Here is a 25,264-nt window from a genome sequence, read left to right as displayed (position 1 = left end):
ATCGAACCCACGACCTCATAGTTCCTAATAGGATTTGTTTCCACAGCCATGATGGGAACGCCCCAGGTTGTTTATATTATTACTCAGTGTCCTCATCTACGCAGGTCTGTACACAGTGGGTGGGTGTTTTCATGCTGCTGTCAAGGGGCAGTGGAAAGGAAGCAGCTGGTAACATAAAAACTAAATACAGAAGGGAGACTGGACACGTTTACAGGTATGGAGGGACAATGTCCAGAACAGAGAATGAGTTCCCTTCCTGTGATGCTTCAGAGGCAGAAGGTTCAAGCGAGTGAGGGCGGGAGCCTGGGGTGGGGGAACATGGGGCATGCCTGAACAGCTCACGTCACAGGGCAGGAGCCTCAAGCAGCTGGAGCAGGTCCAGGAGTTTGCTGTGTCAGCATCCAGGGACAGCAAAAGTGCAGTGAAGTGCCGAGGCAACATGGCTGGCTGCTGCTCATGGCTCTTTAGATGCCCTCCCTTCTAGAATGCCCTCCAGGCTGCATACATGGGATCACCTGCCCTCTGGGCTACAGTGGAGGGACATTCCGAACTGCCACTGTGGAGACTGGCCACTGACCCTGCAAGGGTAAACCAGTCCCCAGCCAGGAGGTTCTAAGTCCTGGCTCTAGTCCCATTATGGGTGCCAAAAGCAAAAAGGGCCACACTTAAAAACAAGAGCTAATAAGCGGTGAGTCAAAATGAGGTAAAAACACAATTTGAACATTAAAATTTGTTTTAATTTATATAAATAAAAGAAAATGCACTACTTAAATAATAACTCATCTGGGTCTTCTTGTATAATACAAAATTCTTCCATGGGAGTCTGATGGTTTTGAGGCCAGCAACTCTTCTCACATGTGTAAATTAGAATGGTTCCAAATTCCACAGAAAGACCTGAAAAATTCAATATATTCAGGATTACAGCAAAGAGAAAGTATTAAGAGATACACACCAATATCTAAAGTTTGCTTAGCGGATAGAGAGCAGACTGGAAAAAGACTGCCTGAATTCCAAACCTGGCTCTAATCACCTCGAGCAAGCAATTTCACCTCTATGTAATAATGACTGTATTTACCACGATGATAAGATTGTTGTAAGGAGAGTAAATGAGCTGATATAGGTAAGAGGCGTAGAACAGAGCCTGGCATATCTTAAGATGTTCACTGTGAAACAGAAAGTTAAGCAGTTAGAAGATAATAGAAATTCTGGAAGGAGAAAGATGACTCAACATCAGGATAACTGGTGTTGCTACGCAGAATGATTTTATGTTACAAGCTGAAAAAATAACTACATAAAGCAAAACAGTGCTCACTTGGGGAGTTCCCATCATGGATCAGTGGTTAACGAATCTGACTAGGAACCATGAGTTTGAGGGTTCCATCCCTGGCCTCGCTCAGTGGGTTAAGGATCTGGTGTTGCTGTGAGCTCTGGTGTAGGTCGCAGACACGGCTTGGATCTGGTGTTGCTGTGGGGGTGGTGTAGGCCAGAGGCAACAGCTCCCATTAGACCCCTAGCCTGGGAACCTCCATATGCTGCGGGAGCAGCCCTAGAAAAGGCAAAAAGACCAAAAAAAAACCAAAAACAAAAAACAAAAAAAACAAAAACAACAGTGCTCACTCGGGAATTCCCGTTGTGGCACAATGGAAACGAATCCAACTAGGATCCATGAGGACTCAGGTTCGATCCCTGGCCTCACTCAGTGGATCAAGGAACTGGCGTTGCTGTGAGCTGTGGTGTAGGCCAGCAGCTGTAGCTCTGATTCAACCCCTAGCCTGGGAACCTCTATATGCCACAGGTGCAGCCCTAAAAAGCAAAAAGGTAAAAAAATAAAAATAACCCCCCCACACCAAAACAGTGCTCATTCAGTAGTTTATAGTCACAACACAGTCATAGTATTTCCTACAAAGTGAACACTGACAGCCAAAAACAAACTTACCAGGAACTATACTTTATTTATTTTGTCTTTTTGACTTTTCTAGGACTGCACCCGCGGCATATGGAGGTTCCCAGGCTAGGGGTCGAATTGGAGCTGTAGCCACCAGCCTACGCCAGAGCCACAGCAACACAGGATCTGAGCCGCGTCTGCAACCTACACCACAGCTCACGGCAACGCCGGATCCTTAACCCACTGAGCGAGGCTAGGGATTGAACCCACAACCTCATGGTTCCTAGTCAGATTCATTAACCACTGAGCCACGACGGGAACTCCAGGAACTATACTTTAAAAATAAACAAAAATCTCGAAGTTCCCATCTGGCATAGGGGAAACAAATCTGATTAGGAACTGTGAGGTTGAGGGTTTGATCCCTGGCCTTGCTCAGTGGGTTAAAGATCTGGCGTTGCCAAAAGCTGTGGTGTAGGTCGCAGATGTGGCTCAGATCTGGTGTTGCTGTGGCTGTGGAGCTGTAGCTCCGATTAGATCCCTAGCCTGGGAACCTCTATATGCCATGGGTGTGACCCTAAAAAGCAAAAAAAAAAAAAAGAAAAAGTTTTAAAATAAACAACAAAAATCTCAGTAAAAGTCTTCAATACAACTGTCTAGACTGACACTGAAGATCATTTAAAAATATGTCACACTAGGAGTTCCCATTGTGGCTCAGCAGTAACAAGCCTGACTAGTATCCATGATGATATGGCCCCATTGAGTGGGTTAAGGATCCCATATTGCCATGAGCTGTGGTGCAGGCCACAGATGTGGCTCAGATCCTGTGTTGATGTGGCTCAGGTCCTGTGTTGCTGTGGCTGTGGTGTAGCTCTGATTCTACCCCTAGCCTGGGAACTTCTATATGCCGCCAGTGTGGCCATAAAAAGCAAATAAATAAATCAAATAAAATATGTCACACTAATAGAACACAAGACGTCCAAGACAGGATGAAGGCAAAAAGGAGAAAATAAATCCAAAGAATTTACAGAAATTTATCAGTGGATAGCGTCATGAAGAAAGGCACTACAAAAACGTGAACAGCAAGAACTCCTGCTGAAATCATGATCAGAAAATAGGTGTCAACAGGATGAGCTGGACAGCTGGTTTGGAGCAACAAAGGAAAAACACTTTTTTAAAAATGTAGGCAGGGGAGTTCCCCTCATGACTCAGTGGTAATGAACCCAACTAGTGTTCACAGGGACTCGGGTTCAATCCCTGGTCTCACTCAGTGGGTTAAGGGATCCGGCGCTGCCGTAAGCTGCAATAGGTTGCAGGGGCAGCTCAGATCTGGTGTTGCTGTGGCTATGGTGCAGATTGGCAGCTGTAGCTCTGATTTGACTCCTAGCCTTTGAACTTCCACATGACGCAGGTGAGGCCCTAGAAAGAAAAAAAAGAATCCGACTGCAACAGCTTGGGTTGCTGTAGAGGCTTAGGGTTGACACCCAGCCCAGCGGAGTGACACAGGTCATAGCTGTGGCTCAGATTCAGTCCCTGGCCCGGGACCTTCCATAAGCTGCAAATATGGCCATGAGAAAACAAACAAATGAAAAAAACACCCCAAACAGAGGACCCTTTAGAAACGAGGGCCTCATGAGTGAAGAACCCATTATCTCAGTCCAGCAACTGCTCTGCTTACACTTAATTTTTTTATGTTAAATATGCATAAATTTATTCTAACATTTTAAATTAGTATTACTAAATTTTTCCCATTTTCAAAAAATTTTCTTCTAGCCATTCATCTATGTAACTTTCTATCTGTATTTATGCTAAGAATGAAGACTGGGGGGTTCCCACAGTGGTTCAGTGGAAACGAATCTGATTAGCATCCATGAGCATGCAGGTTCGATCCCTGGTCTCACTGAGTGGGCTAAGGATCCCGAGTTGCCGTGAGCTGTGGCTCCGCTCAGACGTGGCACTGCTGAGCTTGTGGCATAGGCCAGCAGCTACAGCTCCATTGCAGCCCCTAGCCTAGGAACCTCCATATGCTACGGATGCGGCCCTAAAAAGACAAAAAAATAAAAAAATAAATAAATAAATAAAATTAAAGAATTAAAAAAAAAAAGAATGAAGACTGGAATGATCCTTACTAATGTGTTAGTAATGGTGATTTCCAAGGTTTGCTAGATATTTAACAGAAAATCTCCAACATAAAATTCAAGGATCAGAGAAAGATATCATATGATATCACTCAGATGTGGAATCTACAAAAATGATACAGATGAATTTCATTTACAAAACACAGACTCACAGACATAGAAAAAAAAACCTTATAGTAGGGGAGAGGCATAAATTAGGAGCATGGGATTAATAGATGCACACTACTATATATAAAGTAGATAAACAACAAGGGCCTACTGTACAGTACAGGGAACTATATGCAAACCTTATAATAACCTACGATGGAAAAGAGACCAAAAAAGAACATATATGTGTGTGTGTGTATGTATGTCTGCATCACTTTCCTGTACACCAGAAATGAATAAAATATTGCCAGTCAGGAGTTCCCGTCGTGGCGCAGTGGTTAATGAACCCGACTAGGAACCATGAGGTTGCGGGTTTGATCCCTGGTCTTGCTCAGTGGGTTAAGGATCCAGAGTTGCCGTGAGCTGTGGTGTAGGTTGCAGACGTGGCTTGGATCCCGAGTTGCTGTGGCTCTGGCGTAGACTGTGGTTGCAGCTCCGATTCAACCCCTAGCCTGGGAACTTCCATATGCCGCGAGAGCGGCCCAAGAAAATGGCAAAAAGACAAAAAAAAAAAAAATTGCCAGTCAACTAAACTTAATTAAAAAAAAAAAGAAAGAGAAAATTCAGGAATCAAAATAAGCAGAGAAAAAAAGATGAACCACAAGAAATAGACAAGGCAAGTAAGAAGTGAAAACTTCAAAAATGGAACACTTTTTTTTAATCTTTTGCTTTTTAGGGCCAGACCGGTGGCATATGGAAGTTTCCAGGTTAGGGGTCAAATCGGAGCAACAGCTGTCAGCCTACACCACAGCCACAGCAACACCAGATCCAAGCAGCGTCTATGACCTATGCTACAGCTCACAGCAATGCCGGATCTTTAACCCACTGAGCAAGAACAGGGATTGAACCCGAGTCCTCATGGATACTAACTGGGTTCACTACTGCTGAGCCTTGATGAGAACTCCAATTAAGGGAAAAAAAAAAGATAGCTAGCTAAGGAAAGAAGAAATATAAAACTATCATCATGACATGATTGTCTATGTTCAAAATCTGATATAATCAACAAAACAGTAAATAGAACAGTTGCAGGGCACAGATCAGCACACAAAAGTCAACTGTGGCCATAATGCCAAGGAAGATGGCAGAGTAAGAAGCTCCTACCCTGACCTTCCACTAGAGCAAACACTGAGCTGGCAGAACTATCTGAAAACTATCTATTTTGGACCTCTGGAGTTTATTCAAATACTTCATCATCTAGGTAATAGCTTGATTAAGATACTGGTAAATTATACAGATTCAAAGTTCCTGCTGTAGCATAGCAGTTTAAGGGTCCAGCGTTGTCTCTGCAGTGGCTTGAGATGCTGCCCAGGCACGGGTTCAATCCCTGGCCTGGTGCACTGGGCTCAGGATCTGGAGTTATCTCAGCTGAGGCACAGGTCATAGCTGTGGCTTGTATTCGATCCCTGGCCCAGGAACTTCCATATGCTGTGAGTGTGGCAAAAAAAAAAAAAAAAATTAATTAAAAAAAAATATATATACATATATATTCAGAGATTTTCCTTGTTTCATTAAGCAACTAGCTCCCACTCCTCATCCAAGAAGCTCAATAAACTTCAGGCAGGAAAACCTCAAAGGCATCCACACCAGACATAGTATAGTCAAATGTTAAATGGACACACTGTTAAAACTCAAAGACAAAAGGTAACTTTCAAGCAGCAAGACAGAAGGAACTAGTTACATACAAGACATCCTCAATAAGATTTAACAGCTGATTTCTCAGAAACCATGAAAGCAGTGGGCAGTGAGATGATACATTTAAAGTCCTGAAAAGACTATAACTAAGAACTGTATATCTGACAAAACCGTCTTTCGAAACTGAATGAGAATTAAGATATTATCAGATTTTTTTTTTCAAGATAAGAGATTTCGGAATTCCCTTGTGGCGCAGTGGATTAGGATCTGATGTTGTCACTGCAGCGACCTGGGTCACTGCTGTGGCCCTGGGTTTGATTCCTGGCCCAGGAAATTCCAAATGCCGTGGGCATGGCCAAAAAAAAAAAAAAAAAGGTGGGGGAGTTTACTACCAGTAGAGCAGTCCTACAAGAAATAGTAAAAGGAGTTCTTTTTTTGGCTGCACGAGAGCATGTGCAAGTTCATGGGCCAGGGGTTGAACCTGCACCACAGCAGTGACAACGCCGAATCCTTAACAGAGAGGCCAACAGCAAGTCCAGAAAAAGGAGTTCTTGACATTGAAACTAAAGGACATTAGACAGTAACTCAAAGACAAGCAAATAAGAAATATTATTGAAGGTAATTTCACAAAAGACAGCTTTATTGAACTTTTCGGTTTAGTTTTTAACTTTTTTTTTCTTCTGCTTTTTAGGGCCACACCAGCGGCATATGGAAGTTCTCAGGATAGGGGTCCAATTGGAGCTGTAGCTGCCCGGCCTACACCACAGCCACAGCAACGTGGGATCCGAGCCGTGTCTGTGACCTACATCCACAGCTCACGGCAACACCAGAACCTTAACCCACTGAGCAAGGCCAGGGATGGAATCTGTGTCCTCATGGATACTAGTAGGGTTCATTACCACTGAGCCATGACGGGAACTCCAGTTTTTAACTTCTTTCTCCTATATGACTGAAAAAGTGAATGCATAAAAACTGTGAATCTATGTTAACAGATGTACCAAGTATAGAAATATAATTTGTGACAATGACAGTATAAAGGAAGGAGCTCCCGTCTTGGCTCAGCGGACACTGTACACACACACACACACAAGGAAAAGGACAGAGATGTACATAGCAGAAGTACTATCAAAGGAAAGTTGGTATTATTCAAACTATACTGCTAAAATGTTAAATTGCCAACTGTAATTCACAAAGAAACAACTAAGTAAATAATTAATAGAACTCTACCCAACATTCTGTGATAATCTATGTGGGAAAAGAATGTGAAAGAGAATGGATATGAATCACTTTGTTGGACAGCAGAAATTACTGCAACCTCATAAATCAACTATACTTCAATAAAACTTTCAAAAAAATTTTTTAAACAAAAAAATATACAGAAAATGAAAGAAGAGAATCTAAACGGGTATATTACAAAAAACTACCTAAATACAAAAAAGGGGCAATAATGAAGGAATTGAGAAACAAAAACACTATAAGGCATACAGAAAATAGCAAAATGGCAGAAGTAAATCCTTTATCAGTAATGACATTAAATGTAAAATGATTAAATTCTCCTACTTTATTATTTTTTGTCTTTTTAGGGGCAAACCTGCAGCACATGGAAGTCCCCAGGCTAGGGGTCAAATCAGAGTGGTAGCTGCAGGCCTACACCACAGCCACTGCAATGCCAAATTCGAGTTGTGTCTGTAGCTCGTGGCAATGCCAGATCCTTAACCCACTGATCGAAGCCAGGGATCAAACTGGCATCCTCGTCGATACTAGTCAGGTTCATTACCGCTGAGCCACAATGGAATTCCCTAAATTCTCCATTTAAAAACAAGCATTGGCAGATTGGATATTAAAAAATATAAAACACGAGTTCCCTGGTGGCACAATGGATTAAAGATTTCAAGCTGTCAAACTGCAGTGGCTCAGATTGCTGCTGTGGTGTGGGTTTGATTCCTGGCCCAGGAACTTCCGAACGCTGCAGGTGCAGGCAAAAACAAAATAATAAAATAAAACTAGATCCATCTATATATTACTAGAAATTCTCTTTAGATATAGGAACACAAAGAGGATTAAAACAAAAAAACAGAAAAGATATTACAGGAAAACAGTAACCAAAACAGAATTGGAGTTACTATCTTATTGTCAGACCAAAAAACTTAAATTGAAAAATAGTTGTAAGAGACAAAGAGGGATATATAGTATGTTGATAAAAGGTTTAAGAAGATAAAATAATTATAAACATCTAAGCCTCTATCTACAGAGACCCAAAATATATGAAGCAAAAACTGACGGATTTAAAGGGAGAAACAGACAATGCAACAATAATAGTTGACTTCAATAACCCATTTACAATAATAATTAAAACAACTGGACAGAAGATCAATAAGGAAACAGAGGATTTGACAATGCTATTAATCAATTAGAACTTACAGACACATACGGAACACTCCACTTATCAACAGGAGTACACACATTTTTTTCAAGTACACATGGAACATCTCTCAGGTATACCATACAGTAGGAAACAAAGTAAGTTTCAACCGGAGTTCCTGTTGTGGAGCAGCAGAAACGAATCTGATTGGCATCCATGAGAATGCAGGTTTGATCCCTGGCCTCCATCAATGGGTAAAGGATCCGGCATTGCCAGGAGCTGTGGTGTAGGCGGCAGATACGGCTCAGATCTGACGTTGCTGTGGCTGTGAAATAGGCTGGCGTCTGTAGCTCCGATTAGACCCCTGGCGTGGGAACCTCCATATGTCGTGGGTGTGGCCCTAAAAAGACAAAAAAAAAAGGTAAGTTTCAATAAATTGAAAAAGACTGAACTCATGCAAAGTATCTTTTCTGATCACAATGAAATGAAATTAGAAATCAGTTATGGGGGAGTTCTCATCTTGGTTCAGCGGTAACGAATGCAACTAGTATCCATGAGGACGTGGGTTTAATCCCTGGCCTCGCTCAGTGGGTCAAAGATCTGTGTGGCAGGTGAGTTGTGGATCTCAAGTTGCTGTGGCATAAGTTGGCAGCTGTAGCTCCGATTTGACCACTGGCTTAGGAACTTCCATATGCCACAGGTGCGGCCCTAAAAAGACCAAAGACAGACAGACAGAAAGAAAAATATCAGTAACAGAAGTAAAACTAGAAAATTCACGAATACGTGGAAATTAAACAAAACACAAATATGTGGAAATTAAACAGGTCAAAAAAGAAATCACAAGGGAAATTTTACAATTCCTTGAGACAAATGAGAACAAAAACACAACATACCAAACCTTAAGAGATGCAGTGAAAGCAGTGCTAAGTAGAAAACTGACATATATAAACTCATATATTAAAAACGAAGAACTCAAATCAATGACCTTAACTGTATACCTCAAGGAACTAGAAAAAGACTAATCAATCAAAGCTGGCAGAAGAAAGGAAAAAATAAAGGCTACAGTGAAGATTTTTAAAAGGGAGAATACAAAAACAATAGAGAAAACTCTACAAAGCCAAAAGTTTGTACTCAACAAAATTGACAACTCTTTTGCTAGAAAGACTAAGAAAAAAAAGAAGACTCAGAGTTCCTGTTGTGGCACAGCAAAAAGGAATCTGACTAGCATCCACAAGGATATGGGTTCGTCCCCTGGCCTTGCTCAGTGGGTTAAGGATCCCGCGTTGCCGTGAGCTATGGTGTAGGTCGAAGACACGGTTCAAACCTGTCGTTGCTGTGGCGTAGGCTGGTGGCTACAGCTCTGATTCGACCCCTAGTCTGGGAACCTCCATATGCCGAGGATGTGGCCCTAAAAAGACCAAAAAAAAAAAAGAAAAAGAAAAGAAAAAGAAAAAAAGCATGACTCACTCAAAAAAAAAAAACCAAAAGAAACAATAAATTGTCCCCCAAAATTAAAAATTGCAATTTGAAAGGACACTGTTTAGAAAATTAAAAAAAATAAATAAGTATATTACCAAAGAGGGAGAAAAAGGAGGTTTTTTTTTTTTGTCCATGCCTGTGGTAATATAAAGTTCTCGGGCCAGGGATCCAACCCACATCAAAGCAGCAACCCCAGCCGCTGCAGTGACAACGCTGGATCCTTAACACAGTGAAGTACAAGGGAACTCCAGGAGTAGTTTTAGAGTGGAGAAACCTGATAAATACCAGGCAATTAAGGCCGCCATCAACAGTTAATGTATAAACATGTACCCCTGATGTGATGTGTGACATAAAATGGCACTTTACACCTGTGATTTTCCTCTCAATAACCAATAATCTCTTTTTTTTTTTTTTTGTCTTTTTGCTATTTCTTGGGCCGATCCTGCGGCATATGGAGGTTCCCAGGCTAGGGGTCCAATCGGAGATGCAGCCACCGGCCTACACCAGAGCCACAGCAACTCGGGATCCGAGCCTCGTCTGCAACCTACACCACAGCTCACGGCAACGCCGGATCGTTAACCCACTGAGCGAGGGCAGGGACCGAACCCGCAACCTCATGGTTCCTAGTCGGATTCGTCAACCACTGCGCCACGACGGGAACTCCAATAACCAATAATCTCAATCATTATGAGAAAAAAACCATCAAATTCCCACAGAGAGGCATCCTACAAAGTAAGTGACTAGTACTCCCCCAAACTGTCAAGGTCACCAAAAATGACGAAGTCTGAAAATCCATCACAGACAAGAGACATGACAACTACAGGCAATGTGGTACCCAGGAAGGGATACTGGGCATGAGGTAAAAACTAAGAAAATCTAAATAAATTGTGGACTTTAGTTAATAATGTAGTAACATTGGTTTATTAACTTGAACAAACATACCGTATTAATGTAAAGTGTTAAAAAAGGGGGAACTGGTGTGACCTACATGGGAACTCTACATTACCATTTCTGAATTTTTCTGTAAAGCGAAAGCTTCTAAAGAATAAAGTCTAGGAATTCCCATCGTGGCGCAGCGGAAATGAATCCGACTAGTAACCATGAGGTTGCAGGTTCGATCCCTGGCCTCGCTCAGTGGGTTAAGGATCTGGTGTTGCCATGAGCTGTGGTGTAGTTCACAGACACGGCTTGGATCTGGCGTTGCTGTGGCTGTGGTGTAGGCTGGCAGCTATAGCTCCCATTAGACCCCTAACCTGGGAACCTCCATATGCTCTGGGTGTGGCCCTAAAAAGACCAAAAAAGAAAAAAAAAAAAGATGCTCAAAATCATTAGTCATTAGAAAAATGCACATTAAAACCATGAGACATCACTACACACCTATACAACTAGCTAAAATGAACACGACAGAGCATACCAAGTATTAAAGGGTGCACAATTCTGATGTATTGCTCATTGGGCTATAAGTGACACAACCTTTTTGAAAATAATTTGGCAGTGTCTTAAGAAGTTCCTGCTGTGGCACAATGTGATAGGCAGAATCTTGGGAGTGCTGAGACTCAGGTTGGAACCCCAGTCCAGCACAGTGGGTTAAGGATTTGTGGCTTAGGTTATAATTGCGGCTCCAATCTGTTCCCTGGCCTGGGAGCTCCATGTGATGCAGGGTGGTCAAAAAAGGAAAAAAAAAAAAAGTTAAACACATATCTACTTTATGATTCAACAATTTTTTCTCCTAGATGTTTACCCAAGAGTAATAAAAGCCTATGTCCAGACTTGAACACAAATGTTCAGGGCAAACTGTATTTATAATAGCCCTTAATGGAAATGACACATAATGTCCACCAAAATGTCCAGCGATAAAAGTGATGCAATAATGTTCAGCAATAATAAGATATGAACTATTGATACTAAGAACATGGGTGTATCTCTAAATAATTACTAATGAAAAAAGCAAACAAAAGTATTTATAAAACTTCTGGAAAATTCATGTTCACAGAACATATAACAAATGCTATATGTTAACTCTGTGAAAACTAATCTATAATGACAAATTAGATCTGGGGTTAGTAGAAGGGGGAAAATCGAACACAAAGGGACTTGAGGAAACTTCTGAGAGTGAGAGACATATTCATTACTTTGGTGATTATTTCATGTGTATTCATATGTCAGTACTTATGAGAGCGTACATTTTAAATATACATAGTTTCTTATGTTAATTACATCTCCGTAAAGCTATCCGCAAAAAATTCTAATATATTACCATAAGAAAAGTTCCCCAATATAAGAAAGAGTATAAAACTATGCATATTTTTATCCAAAAAAAAATTTTACAAGTATATTCGTGTGTGTGTGTGTGTGTGTGTGTGTGTGTGTGTGTGTGTGTGTATGCATAGAGTATGTTAGAGCGAAGTACAGAAAAATAAACTCACCATGAAAAGTTCCGTCTAGAGGGAGTTCCCATTGTGGCTCAGCAGAAACGAGTATGACTAGCATCCATGAGGATATAGGTTCAATTCCTGGCCTTGCTCAGTGGGCTGAGGATCTGGTGTTGCCATGAGCTGTGGTGTACGTCACAGATGTGGCTCAGATCTCGAGTTGCTGTGGTTGTGGTGTAGGCCAGCAGCTGTAGCTCCAATTGGACCCCTAGCCTGGGAACCTTCAAATGCTGAGGGTGTGGCCCTAAAAAAGACAAAAAAAAAAACTCTTCTAGTAACTGAAATTAGAAAGTCTTTTTTTTTTTTTTTGGAGATGCCCAGAGCACATGGAAGTTCCTGGGTCAGGGACTGAACCCATGCCATAGAAGCAACCCAAACTGCTTCAGCGACTATGCCAGATCATTAACCTGTTGTGCCATGAGAGAACTCTGAAAGGCCTTCACTTCTTATTGCATATACTTCTGTACTTCTTGAATTTTGCACCATGACATGCATTATTTTTATTTTAAGAACGCTGAATTTTTCTTTCGAAAATTCTAAAAATAAATAGTATAAAATTATAATAGTAATAGTCATTTGTTAAAGAATACATTTTGATTATATAATAATGTGATGAAAATAATTTTAAGGCAGAAAATAGACTGATCTTCAATCAACCAAAAGTATCCTGTATGTGTTAGATACATTGTATTATAAATATCCTTAAAATAATTTTACTATCCCAAATTTCCAATAATATGCTTCTATTTTATAAGTAAACAAATCCAAAATGAGGTTTTCATTTTATTTTACTTTATTTTTTTGCTTCTTTTAGGGCTGCACCTGCAGTACATGTAGGTTCCTAGACTAGGGGTCCAGTCAGAGCTACAGCTGCTGGCCTACACCACAGCCACAGCAACTCGGGATCTGAGCTGCACTGGCAACCTACACCACAGCTCACGGCAATGCCAGTTCCTTAACCCACTGAGCAAAGCCAGGGATCCAACCTCAACCTCATGATTCCTAGTCGGATTCGTTAGCCACTGAGCCACGATGAGAACTCCAATTTTTTTAAGGCCATTTTGGTGCAGCAGAAACGAATGTGAATAGTATCCATGAGGGGGGTTTGATCCCTGGCCTCACTCAGTGAGTTGGGGATCCCATGTTGCTGTGAGCTCTAGTATAGGTCGCAGACCTGGCTTAGATCCCACATTGCTATGGCTATGGTGTAAGCCAGCAGCTGTAGCTCCAATTTTGACCCTTACCTGGGAACTTCCATATGCTATGGGTGTGCCCTAAAAAAAAAAAAAAAAAAAAGGTTCCCGTTGTGGAACAATGGGCTAAGGATCTGACTACAGTGGCCTGGGTCACTGCTGAGGCATGGGTTCAATCCCTGGCTTGGAGCAGTGGGTTAAAGGATCCTCCTGCATTGCAGCTGTAGCTCAGATTCAATTCCTAGTCCAGGATCTTCCATATGCCACAAGAGTGGCCATTAAAAAAAATTAAAATAGGAGTTCCCGTCGTGGCGCAGTGGTTAACGAATCCGACTAGGAACCATGAGGTGCGGGTTCGGTCCCTGCCCTTGCTCAGTGGGTTAATGATCCGGCATTGCCGTGAGCTGTGGTGTAGGTTGCAGACGCGGCTCGGATCCCGCGTTGCTGTGGCTCTGGCGTAGGCCGGTGGCTACAGCTCCGATTCAACCCCTAGCCTGGGAACCTCCATATGCCGAGGGAGCGGCCCAAGAAATAGCAACAACAACAACAACAACAACAAAAAGACAAAAACAAAACAAAAACAAAAACAAAACAAAACAAAACAAAAACAAACAAAAAATAAATAATTCCAGAGAGTTCCCTAGTAGCTCAGGAGATAAAGGATTTGGCATTGTCACTGTTGTGGCTATGGTTACCGCTGGCCTGGGGACTTCTGCACGCTACAGGCATAGCTAAAATAAAATAAAATAATTCCAAATTCATGCCAGAAAACAGCAACCTCTAATAAATAAAGGGCTTATTACCTAAATTAGCACTTCTGAGCATGCTGACCAGCGCTGGCATAAGCTGAAACTCAAATATCCTTCGAACACCACAGTGGCTACAGGCTGGGATCTCAGTGACTTCTGATGTAGGACAAGTCAAAAAAAGTGGTTCTCCACTCCAGGAATACCTAGGGCAAGGAAACAAAGAACCCTGAATCAGAGCCACATACAAGTCACATTCCAACATCCAATACCACACTTGGCAAATTTTGCTTCTTTCTTGCAAAGTATCCAGAGCAAAACCAGAGAACAAAGAAAATCCAAAGGCCCAGAAAATGAGACGCAAGGATGTAAATCATAGCTAGATCTCTGAATTTTTATCAGTGCTTGATTTAAAGTCTAGATGAAGGTACTAAAGTCAGTGCTGAATTGAATCTAACTAAAACTGCAACAAAGCCCAGACTCAGCTCAACTGCAGATTAAAAAGACTCAGCCCTTCACAGCATTAGCCTTACAGAAGAAGACTAACATACAATTTCCAGTAAGTAATTATTTTAGGCTATGAGATGTGCAAAGAAGCAGGAAAAAACACTGACATATAAGGAAAGTGAATACAAGGAAACCCACAGCTAAGGTGAAGGAATTATCAGACAGACCTTTAAAATACCAATAACAGAAGTTCCTTGCTGGCCTAGTGGTTAAGTATCTAACTGTGTCACTGCTGTGGCTCTGGTCACTGGTATGGCACAGGTTCAACCCTGAGCCCTGAACTTCCGCATGCCTTGAGCACAGCCAAGAAAACTCAACGATAACAACAACACAACACAACAAAGTAAAATATAAAATACCAAAAAAAAAAAAAACCCCATGTAAAAGAATCACTTGGATGCGGCGAGGGATAAATTGGGAGGATGGGATGAACACATAGGCACTATTACATATAAAATAGATAACTAACAAGGATCTACTGTATAGCACAAGGAGATCTACTCAATGTTCTTAATAACCTACATGAGAAAAAAGAATGGACACGTGTATGTTTACCTGGTTCGCTTTGCTATAAACTTGAAGCTAAACAAACTATACCCCATTAAAATTTTTAAAAAAGAATCATGTGGAAAAAGTAGACATGCATAAACATATGACGAATTTAGCAGAGAAGTGGAAACTTCAGAAAGAGATCAAAACAGAAATGATGGAAATGAAAAGTCCTATTTCTGAAATAAAAGAACTCCATTCAATAAAAGTTAACAGCAACTTGTGGCGCAGGCTGGCGGCTACAGCTCCAATTCAACCCCTAGCCTGGGAACCTCCATGTGCCGAGGGTGCAACTCTAAAAAAGACAAAAGTTAACGGCAGCTGGAAATAACAAAGAAAAAGCTATGAATTTAAGGAAAACAAATACCAAAGTGAAACAAAACATGAAAAATTTAAAAAAAGAAACAGAACATTTTTAAACCATGGGATTTCAAATGGTTTAACATAAAGTAACTGGAGTTCTAGAAGAAAGAAAGACAGAAGAAATTTTAGAGATATGGCCAAATTTTTTTTTAATTGAGAAGAAGATACCAACCCACAAATCTAAAAAGCTAAGCACATCCCAAGCAGGATAAATTAAAACACACATGCTAAAGTATATTACAATTAAATACATATATACATACACACATATAGCATAAACAGAATAATAAGAACTACATCTATAAACAACAAGGTCCTACTGTATAGCACAGAGAACTGTATTCAATATCCTGAGATAAATCTTAATGGAAAAGAATATAAAAAGGAATATAGGGGTTCCTGTTGTGGCTCAGTGGAAACAAATCTGACTAGCATCCATGAGGACACAGGTTCAATCCCTGGCCTTGCTCAGCAGGTTAAGGATCCAGTGTTGCTGTGGCTGTGGTATAGGTCAGCAGCTACAGCTGATTGGACCACAGCCTGGGAACCTCCATGTGCTACAGGTGTGGCCCTAAAAAGACAAAGAAAAAAAAAAAAGGAAAAAGCAAAGTCATTATATGACTTAGAGCTAAAGGAATGTCTAAAGCTGGAAAATTTAAAGCTAGTAAAGGGTGGTTTGATAATTTTAGAAAGAGGTCTGGCTTTAAAAATGTCAAGATGGGGTTCCTGTTGTAGCTCAGCAGGTTAAGAACTTGACACAGTGTCTGTGAAGATGCGGGTTAGATATCTGGCCTTGCTCAGTGGGTTAAAGATATGGTGCTTCTGCAAGTTGTGGCAGAGGTCACAGACACAGCTTAGATCTACCGTTGCTGTGCTGTGGTGTAGGCTGGCAGCTGCAGCTCCAATTTGACCCCTAGCCTGGGGACTTTCATATGCCACAGGTGTGGCTTGTAAAAAGGAATAAAAAAGTCAAGATGGAGTTCCCACTGTGGCACAGTGGGTAAAGTATCCTATGTTGTCTCTGTAGTGGCTCAGGTTCGATCCCCAGCCTGGCACAGTGGGTTAAGGATCTGGCATTGGGGCAGCTGAGGCACAGGTCACACAATTCCTAGCCCAGGAACTTCTGCATGCCTCGGTGCAGCCAAAAAAACAAAACAAAACAAAAACAGAGAAAGAAGAAAAAAGTCACTGTGCAGAAAGGATATCTGCCTGAACAGGGCTTTGATGCAGATTAAAGTACCCTACTCTGGTGAAAAAAATGACACAAAGGACATTCATCAATGAGGAAGAGAAGCAAACATCAGGATGTAAAGCAGAAAGGACCAGGCTAACTACAGTTTTGTGGAAATGTGGCTGGTTTATGGTAAGGACAACCCTAGTCTATAAAGCTGTTAACCCCCAAGCCTTGAAGAGAAAAGATAAATGCCAGCTGCCAGTCTCTTGGTTATACAAGGAGGCCTGGACAACAAGAACACTTCTTATGGACTGGTTCCATTAATGCTTTGCCCTTGAAGTCAGAAGTACTTTGTCAATAAGGGACTGTCTTTTAAAGTTCTTTTGGCATCAGACAATGCCCTGGGCCACCCAGAACCCCACGAATTCAACACCAAAGGTGTCAAAATGGTCTACGTGCCCCCAAATACAACATCTCTAATTCAGCCTCTAAACCAGGGGGTCATAAGCACCTTTAATGCTCATATACGCAGTTCTCCATGGAAAGGACTGTTAATGTTCTGGAAGAGAACCCAGACAGAGCGCTGTGAAAGTCTGGAAAGATCAGACCGTTGACGATGCCGTTGTTAGAGAAAAAGCCGTAAAAGCCATTAAGCTCGAAATAATAAATTCCTGCTGGAGAAAACTGCGTCCAGATGTTGAGCTGACTTCACAGGATTTACAACAGAGCCAATCAAGGAAATCATGAAAGAGATTGCGGGAAAGGTAAAAAAAAGGTGGGGGGTGAAGGGTTTTAAGGTACGGATCATGGAGAAACTCAAGAGCCAGTGGCAGTGCCAAACAATGAAGAAGATGCAGAAGAAGCAGCGCCAGAAAACAAACCCACACTACACAATCTGGCAGAAGGCTTCTAATGATTTGAGGCTGCTTTTAACTTTTTTACGACAGGGACCCTTCTATGATAGGGGCAGTGAAACTAAAACAAACATTGGAAGGAGAACTGGTACCATATGTAAACATTTATAGAGAAATGAAAAAGCAAAAAAGTCAAAGAGAAATTATGATGTGTTTCTGTAAAGGTACACCAAGTGCCTGCCTTGCCTGCTCCCCTCCCACCTCCTCCACCTCTTCTGCCTCTGCCACCCAGACGCAGCCAGAAAAACCCCTCCACTTCCTCCCCTCAGCCCACCCGACATGCAGATGATGAGGACGAAAACTTTTACGATGACCCACTTCCACTTCACGAACAGGAAACACTCACCATGCCATAAACTTAATAAACTTAGTTTACAAACTTCGTCATTTTTTTAAGGGCCAAACTGTGGCATGTGGAAGTGCCCAGGCTAGGGAGCGAATGAGAGCTGCAGCTGCTGGCCTACACCACAGCCACAGCAACTCGGAATCCGAGCTGTATCTTCGACCTACACCACAGCTCACGGCAACAATGGGATCGACCTGCAACCTCACGGTTCCAGTCGGATTTGTTTCCGCTGTGCCACGATGGGAACTCCACACTAGAACTTTTGAGATGGTGAAAAATGTCACTATCTTTTCTTTTGAGAAAGTAAAAGATATCCTTTACTTTTGAGACAGTCAAAAGTCACTATCTGAAAAGTTCTTTTTGCTTGTACTTTTACTTTTGAGATAGTGAAAAACATCTTACATGATGGGAGAGATGTCACTCTAACTGAGGAGAAATGGCCCTGACTTCCCTATCATTACTGTAACCCATCATGGAACCCAGGCACTTTTGCATGTGAGAGGCCATTCCTAATTCCCTGTGCCATTGCCCACCACACTTGTAGTAGCAGGGGGTCACCGTGAGCCATGAGTCTCACTGGTGAAAGAGCCCTGTCTCTAGCTGAGAGTCACTGCCACCACTGAGGGACCACATGCTTAAATATATGTGTTCAATGTGAAAAATTCTGTTGAAGGTATCATAATTTGGGCATGTTTTCATGACGGCATCTCTAGTTGCCATGCCTAATTAAAACAAGGAGAAACAAGATAAATTGTTTTCATCAATAAAATCTCAATGCAGAAATCAAGAGTAAAGTCTGACTTTGTACTAAGGAGTAAAAACAACAGTCAGGGAGTTCCCGTCGTGGTGCAGTGGTTAATGAATCTGACTACGACCCATGAGGTTGCAGTTCGATCCCTGGCCTTATTCAGTGGGTTAAGGATCCGGCGCTGCGGTGAGTTGTGGTGTAGGTTGCAAATGCGGCTCAGATCCCGTGTTGCTTTGGTGTGGTGTAGGCCAGCGGCTACAGCTCCAATTAGACCCCTAGCCTGGGAACCTCCATATGCTGTGAGTGCAGCCCTAGAAGAGACAAAAAAACAAAACAAAACAAACAAAAAAAACACAGTCAAACAACACACATCAAGAAACTTTAAACCTCAAACCTTCAATTCTGAATTTCACTCCTAGAACTAGACTAAGGGGAAATCACTAAAACAGTGAAGATTTGTGAAGGAGATATGTACTGCAGCACTACAACTGTGTAAAACTAAAAGAAACCAAATGGAAGCAATTAAATACTCAACAACAGAGCCGCAGGCAAAATCAAAAAACAAACATTCCAGGAGTTCCCGTTGTGGCTCAGCGGAAATGAATCTGACTAGCATCGGGGAGCAGGCAGGTTTGGTCCCTGGCCTCGCTCAGTGGGTTAAGGATCCAGCACTGCCACGAGCTGTGGTGTAGGTTGCAGAAGTGGCTTGGATCCCGCATTGCTGTGGCTGTGATGTATGCTAACAGCTACAGCTCCGATTCGACCCCTAGCCTGGGAGACATCCATATGCTGTGGGTGAGGCCCTAAAAAGACAAAAAAGACCATATACTGCCAGCAGAAATTAAAGTCCAATGGGAGACGATCTGTATCCTACAGATAAATCTGTATGAATGCAAACTGACACAGGTATAAGACTGCTGGTTAGTATAATCTGTAACAGCAAAAGTTTGGAAACAATACTAAATATCCATCAATAAGTAAAATGGATTACAGCACTATAAAGCTTTTTTTTTTTAGTTCTCAATGTACTAAAAAGATACATTACCACTAGATAGAGTGTAGTTTAAAAAGCAGGACACAGTCGTGGTACAATGGTTAATGAATCCGACTAGGAGCCATGAGGTTGCAGGTTTGATCCCTGGCCTCACTCAGTGGTTAAGGATCTGGCACTGCGACGAGCTGTGGTGTACGTCGCACATCGGCTTGGATCCCGTGTTGCTGTGGCTCTGGTGTAGGTCGGCAGCTACAGCTCCGATTGGACCCCTAGCCTGGGAACCTCCAAATGCCGTGGGAAGTGGCCCTAGAAAAGGCAAAAAGACAAAAAAAAAAAAGGACACAAAATGTTTCTAGAATGCTTCCTTTTGTGTAAAAAAAGAAAAAGGGAAGTAATGTGTAATCATATTTGCTTTGACCTGCATAAAGAAACTGTATAAGCACACTAAGGAAACTATCAACAGTGATCACCTCAGTAAGTTTGAATAGTAGGGAAAGAATTATTTCATTATATTTATATATATATGTGTGTGTGTGTTTCTATTTTTTAATGTTTTTGACCCTTATAAATGTATTACTACTGAAAATTTTAGTTAAAAAAAAGAAAAAATCATTTTGAAGAATTTTTTTATACATAGGGAAACCCTCAATACCAATGACTGTTTACTGAAAAGAGATAAATTATAAATACTCCATGACCCCAATTATTACTTTTTAAATACACAATACCTACTTACATGCGCGCATCCTAATGTTCACATAAAAACTAAGTTCCCTTCGTGGCTCAGCAGTTAACGAACCCAACTAGGATTCATGAGGATGTGGGTTCAATTCCTGGCCTTGCTCAGTGGGTTAAGGATCTGGCATGGCTGTGAGCCATGGTGTAGGTCGCAGACGCGGCTTGGATCCTGCTGTGGCTGTGGCATAGGCCGGGAGCTGTAACTCTGATCTGACCCCTATCCTGGGAACCTCCATATGCCTTGGGTGTGGCCCTAAAAAGACAAAAGACCAAAAAAAAAAAAAAGACAAAAAAAGAAAAAAGAAAAACAATAAAAGAAAATGTGTCTTTACCTCAAAATCTGCTCCTGACAAGCAGCAATTCTCTTCATGAATTTGTAAAACATCTTATCTCCACTTTTAATTACAGTCTTCTCATATTTCTCATCACTATCACTAGAAAGACTAAAAAGAGAAACAGAAAACCTTTGGCATGTCTATATCCAGAGAATTACAGTATTTAGAACAGTACACAAGACAGTTTTTAAAAACTTTACCAAAGTAATATGTGCACATAATCTAAAGATCATAAATTTATGACTTTATAATGAATAACGGTAATGCCCTGCCCACCCTTCTGCCACACCCTGATTCCTATTCAACTCTGGACAATTATTTGCCATTTAAAAAGTCATTATGCCCATTGAGTTCTCCACTTCTTTCTCCATTATGGATTATTTTCAAATACCATTACGTCTTCATACACTCCAACACTCTTCTGAAAACATTTATAAATGAGGCAGCTCTGGTCAAAAACCAGGTCAACATCTCTCCAAATATCCTGTTGTAATTCTGCTGTAATAGCAAAGGGATTATTCTCGCCTCTCCACTTTATTTATTTTTATTTATTTAGGTCTTTTCTAGGGCTGCACCCGGGGCATATGGAGGTTCCCAGGCTAAGCGTCCATTGGAGCCATAGCTGCTGGCCTACACCACAGCCACAGCAAACTCGGGATCCAAGCCATGTCTGCAACCTACACCACAGCTCGCATCAATGCTAGATCCTTAACCCACTCATGGATACTAGTTGGCTACTTAACGTGATAAGCTACTTAACTCTCTTTTCTTGCTTCTCTTGAGGGCTTTGATTTATAATGCCTTTCAAGACCCATTCACTTAACTCCAAAATCCATCAAAAGAGATACATACCACAGATATCAGAATCACTCCCATTTTACAGGGGAGAACTGAGGCCCTGGGAGGGTCTCTGAGGTCCTAGGCCAGTTTATGAGCCACAGTCAAGAGTCAATAAACAAATGGCATTTTTTTTAACTTGCCTGCCTCTAATATACTTTTTTTTTCTTTTCTTTTTTTGGCATATGGAGTTCCCAAGCTAGGGATCAGATCCGAGCTGTGCGCTAGATCCCCTAACCCACTGTGCCAGGCTGGGGATCGAACCTGCATCCTGGCACTGCAGAGATGCCACTGATCCCATTTGTGCCACAGTGGGAACTCCTCTACTATACATTTTTCTTTTAATTTTTAAAATTTTGCAGCCACATTCATGGCCTATGGAAGTTCCTGGGCCAGGGAGTTGTGGCAATGCTGGCGGAGGGTTGAACCTACACCTTGCAGAGACCCAAGCCACTGCAGTCGAATTCTTTTTATTTTTTTTCTTTTTTGGCTGCCCCATAGCATATGAGTTCCCAGGCCAAGGATCAGATCCAAGCCACAGTCAAGACGGAAGCTGCAGCTGCAGCAACACCAGATCCTTAACCCACTGCACCATGACAGGAACTGCTCTACTCCACATTTAAAGACAGAAAAGTCTGAGTGATAGTAAACACATCTTCTATAAATACTTGCTATCCCCAATTTGTGTCAGTTCGTTCTCTGGAGGATCCTTATAAGAGAAAAAAGTGTTTTCAAGCTAACCCCTGGGGTGGCTGATAAGATCTCCCTGTCTCTGTCTTCCTTTCTCATCCATGAAGAGTGAAGCAGAAAGGGCCTACACACACAAGCTATGCCTGAAAAAGTTTCCTGAGATGTGTGGGTAAAACCAAAGGGTACCTTCCGTGGCAGCGTCCTGATCAAATCACCACTCAACCTCCGCAGCACACACGCTCACCTCTGGGAAAGCAACTGTTGCACATCCACGCCTTCTCTCTGCTGATACTCCCTCAGAAGGCTCTGAGCATGATCTAGACTGACAACGTCCCTGTAATCGTCCTCATCTACAACACAGATGTAGTAGGGCAGGAACTGCGGCACCACAGGAGGCAAGGCCAGCCCTTCCCCCGAAGGCGCAGGAGGCACAGCACCCGGGACAGAGTCCTGCAGGCAGAGGTCTTGGAGCTGGGCGGTCCAGTCTTTGTCTCTGGCAATGTTGGAATCACTTCCAAAACCCCAGGTAAGCTGTGGCGAAGGCGCCCCCTCACCGTCACTTCCCCAGTCATCTGCACCTTCACACCAATCCTCGGCTGTGAGGCCGTTTTCCTGTTTCTGGAAAAACACCCAGTGAATGAGGTTCAAGCACACCTGGATGATCTCACCTATTCCCTTGGCTTCAGCTACCCATCCCTTCAGCTTTCTGCGGGAGCCCTAACACCAGCCTCCCTGTGTGGCACATTCAGATTCAACTTCCTGGACCCCATGTACTCAAAAGCATGGTGAAGGTGAAACATACTGTTTTTCCTTTTCAGGGGCACTGTGGCAGATGTGATACAGCAATTTCTTCAACACCTCTTTGCAGAAGCTGATAGGAAAGAACTACATTTCCCAGTCTCCTAAGCAGCTACAGCTGCAGGTATGATCAGGGAGCCTGCTAATCAGGTCCACTAGAAACACAAACATGAGACGGAGTGACGTGGAAAGAGCGGCCATGAAGCAAAAGGTAGTCAGTCTGTAGATGGAGACAGGAACAAGGCTTTGGAGTCGGCGCTTCTGACAAGGGCAGCTTCACTTTACCAGAACACATCTCAGCATCCTGACTGTAAGAGATGTAGCCGAGCAGCTCCTTGACAGATCGGTTCTGAGATGTGGTTCCGGAGGTCATTCCTCCAGCCTATCCAATAAGTTGGTAAAAGCCCTATTTTAAACCTGTCTCAGCTTGAAAATGTCAAAGTGGCAGTTCCCATTGTGGCTCAGACAGTTAAAAACCCAACCAGAATCCATGAGGATTCAGGTTTGATCCCTGGCTTGCTCAGTGTGTTAAGGATCCTGCGTTGCCTAAAGGTGAGGCGTAGGATGCAGATGCAGCACGGATCTGGCATTGCTGTGGCTGTGGTGCAGGCCAAATAGCTGCAAGCTCCGATTTAATCCTTAGCCCAGGAACTTCTACATGCCAGTGTGGCCCTAAAAATAAATAAATAAATTCTTTTTAAAGTAATTAAAAACTCCAAGTGTTTTCTATTATCTGCAACTGAACCCTGATAAATACCCATGTTTTTATTCCCAGTACTATCCTTGGCACACATTAAGAAGACAGTGCAGGAGTTCCCATCGAGGCTCAGTGGTTAACGAATCTGACTAGGAATTATGAGGTTTTGGTTCGATCCCTGACCTTGCTCAGTGGGTTAAGGATCCGGCATCGCCATGAGCTGTGGTGTAGATTGCAGACGCAGCTCAGATCCTAAGTTGCTGTGGCTGTGGCGAAGGCCAGCAGCTACAGCTCTGATTAGACCTCTAGCCTGGGAATTTCCATGTGCAATGGAGCAGCCCAAGAAAAGGCAAAAAGACCAAAAAAAAAAAAAGTCAGTGCATATATAAAGTGACATGTACAGGCAGAGGGAAGTTGCATTTTGTTCTGCAGCTACCAATCTGCCTGCAAGAAATTCAATAAGTTCCGATTGTGGCTCAGCGGGTTACAAACGCCGACTACTATCCATGAGGATGAGGGTTCAATCCCTGGCCTCTCTCAGTGGGTGAAGGATCCCACATTGCTGTAAGCTGTGGTGTAGGTTGAAGACGTGGCTCAGATCAAGTTTTGTCTTATTAAGTATGCTTGTTATATACACATACCCCTATTTCAGTCAGTGTGCTTACTATAAACAACCATATGTGACAATCACATTATACATACACAGATACTTTTTCCCCAAATAGAAAAATCAGTAAGCTGTGTGCCTCCATGTCTTCAATGTATCATTAAAACAACTAACAAAACCTTAAGGAGATAGTATTTTATGGTTCAAAAACGTGCAAAAACCATTCCTACCTACTCCAAAGACCATGGCTTAAAGTCTGTCTTAACGGACATTCTGGAAAATACTGTAAAGTTACAGCAAATTATGACAGTCACAACCGCTTTACCTGAATGTCCTGTGGCTCTTCCTCTCGCTTCTGCAGGCACTGGGAGCGGAACACCTTCCAACTTCAGAGTAAAGAAAAATTTCGGTGAGAGTTCCATCGCCGACTGCCAGCCGGAGTCCCCTCCAGGTGCGCCCCTTAGCGGCCCTCCACTCCCGCCCACTCGGTATAAAATCCCGTGGGCAGCTTCCCCGCCTACCTGCGCGCCCCGCCTCTACGGCACTCAGGGCGGGAGCAAGCGAACACGTGCAGGAGCCGATGAAACGGGGAGCTTTCCAGCGGGCAGTACACCTGCACGACCAGGGCAAGCGGCTGCCCGCACACTTCACACACTGGCCTCGGCGCTGCCACGGCCGGCAGGGAGTCCTGAGGGCAAGGGAGGCGCTCAGACCCTGACTCTGTCCCGGGACCTCGCCCACTCCCTCACCCCGTAGCCCTCAGCACCCCCCGATACCGGCTCCGGCGCCCCATCTCACCGGAACGCCACCTAGCTTGCTTGCAGTCCAGGCCCCCGGCCCCGTCGGGTGGCCCTGCACAGCAGCATCTCGAAGGCCCAGAAGAACCGGTTTCCGACAGGCCGCCATGACGGGCGGCGCTCAGATGCAGAGGCGAACTACGGCGGCCGAGACGGTGC

General features: G+C 42.8%; 1 protein-coding gene across 2 annotated transcripts; it reads right to left on the bottom strand.

Moving 5' to 3' along the window:
* Positions 1 to 715: 715 nt before the first annotated feature.
* On the bottom strand, positions 716 to 25,264 carry PDCD2L (programmed cell death 2 like). 2 transcript variants are annotated; one of them, XM_047792447.1, is made up of 7 exons: positions 25,107 to 25,264; positions 24,830 to 24,996; positions 24,634 to 24,694; positions 22,451 to 22,824; positions 20,677 to 20,787; positions 14,069 to 14,217; positions 716 to 894 (listed from the first exon to the last, which is right to left on the bottom strand). In XM_047792447.1, exons 1-7 carry the CDS (start codon positions 25,212 to 25,214, stop codon positions 764 to 766), a joined length of 1,101 nt encoding a protein of 366 aa, XP_047648403.1. In that variant the 5' UTR covers positions 25,215 to 25,264; the 3' UTR covers positions 716 to 763. The 2 variants fall into 2 exon arrangements, with proteins under 2 accessions (XP_047648403.1, XP_047648405.1); XM_047792449.1 differs by having other exon boundaries at positions 20,677 to 20,778.

The sequence above is a fragment of the Phacochoerus africanus genome, chromosome 8 (genome assembly GCF_016906955.1).
Source record: "Phacochoerus africanus isolate WHEZ1 chromosome 8, ROS_Pafr_v1, whole genome shotgun sequence".
Classification (NCBI taxonomy): Eukaryota; Metazoa; Chordata; class Mammalia; order Artiodactyla; family Suidae; genus Phacochoerus; species Phacochoerus africanus.
This window is presented reverse-complemented; position numbering and strand designations above follow the sequence as displayed.

Bases quoted from the DNA above. Each gene is read 5' to 3' on its own strand.
- PDCD2L (XM_047792447.1), bottom strand. From the start codon at position 25,214: ATGGCGGCCTGTCGGAAACCGGTTCTTCTGGGCCTTCGAGATGCTGCT. The intron at 20,788-22,450 runs GTGAGCGTGTGT...TTCTCTTTTTAG, and splicing joins CAACAGTTGCTTTCCCAGAG to TCTTTCTAGTGATAGTGATG. The intron at 895-14,068 runs GTAATAAGCCCT...TGAATTTTTCAG, and splicing joins GCTCAGAAGTGCTAATTTAG to GTCTTTCTGTGGAATTTGGA.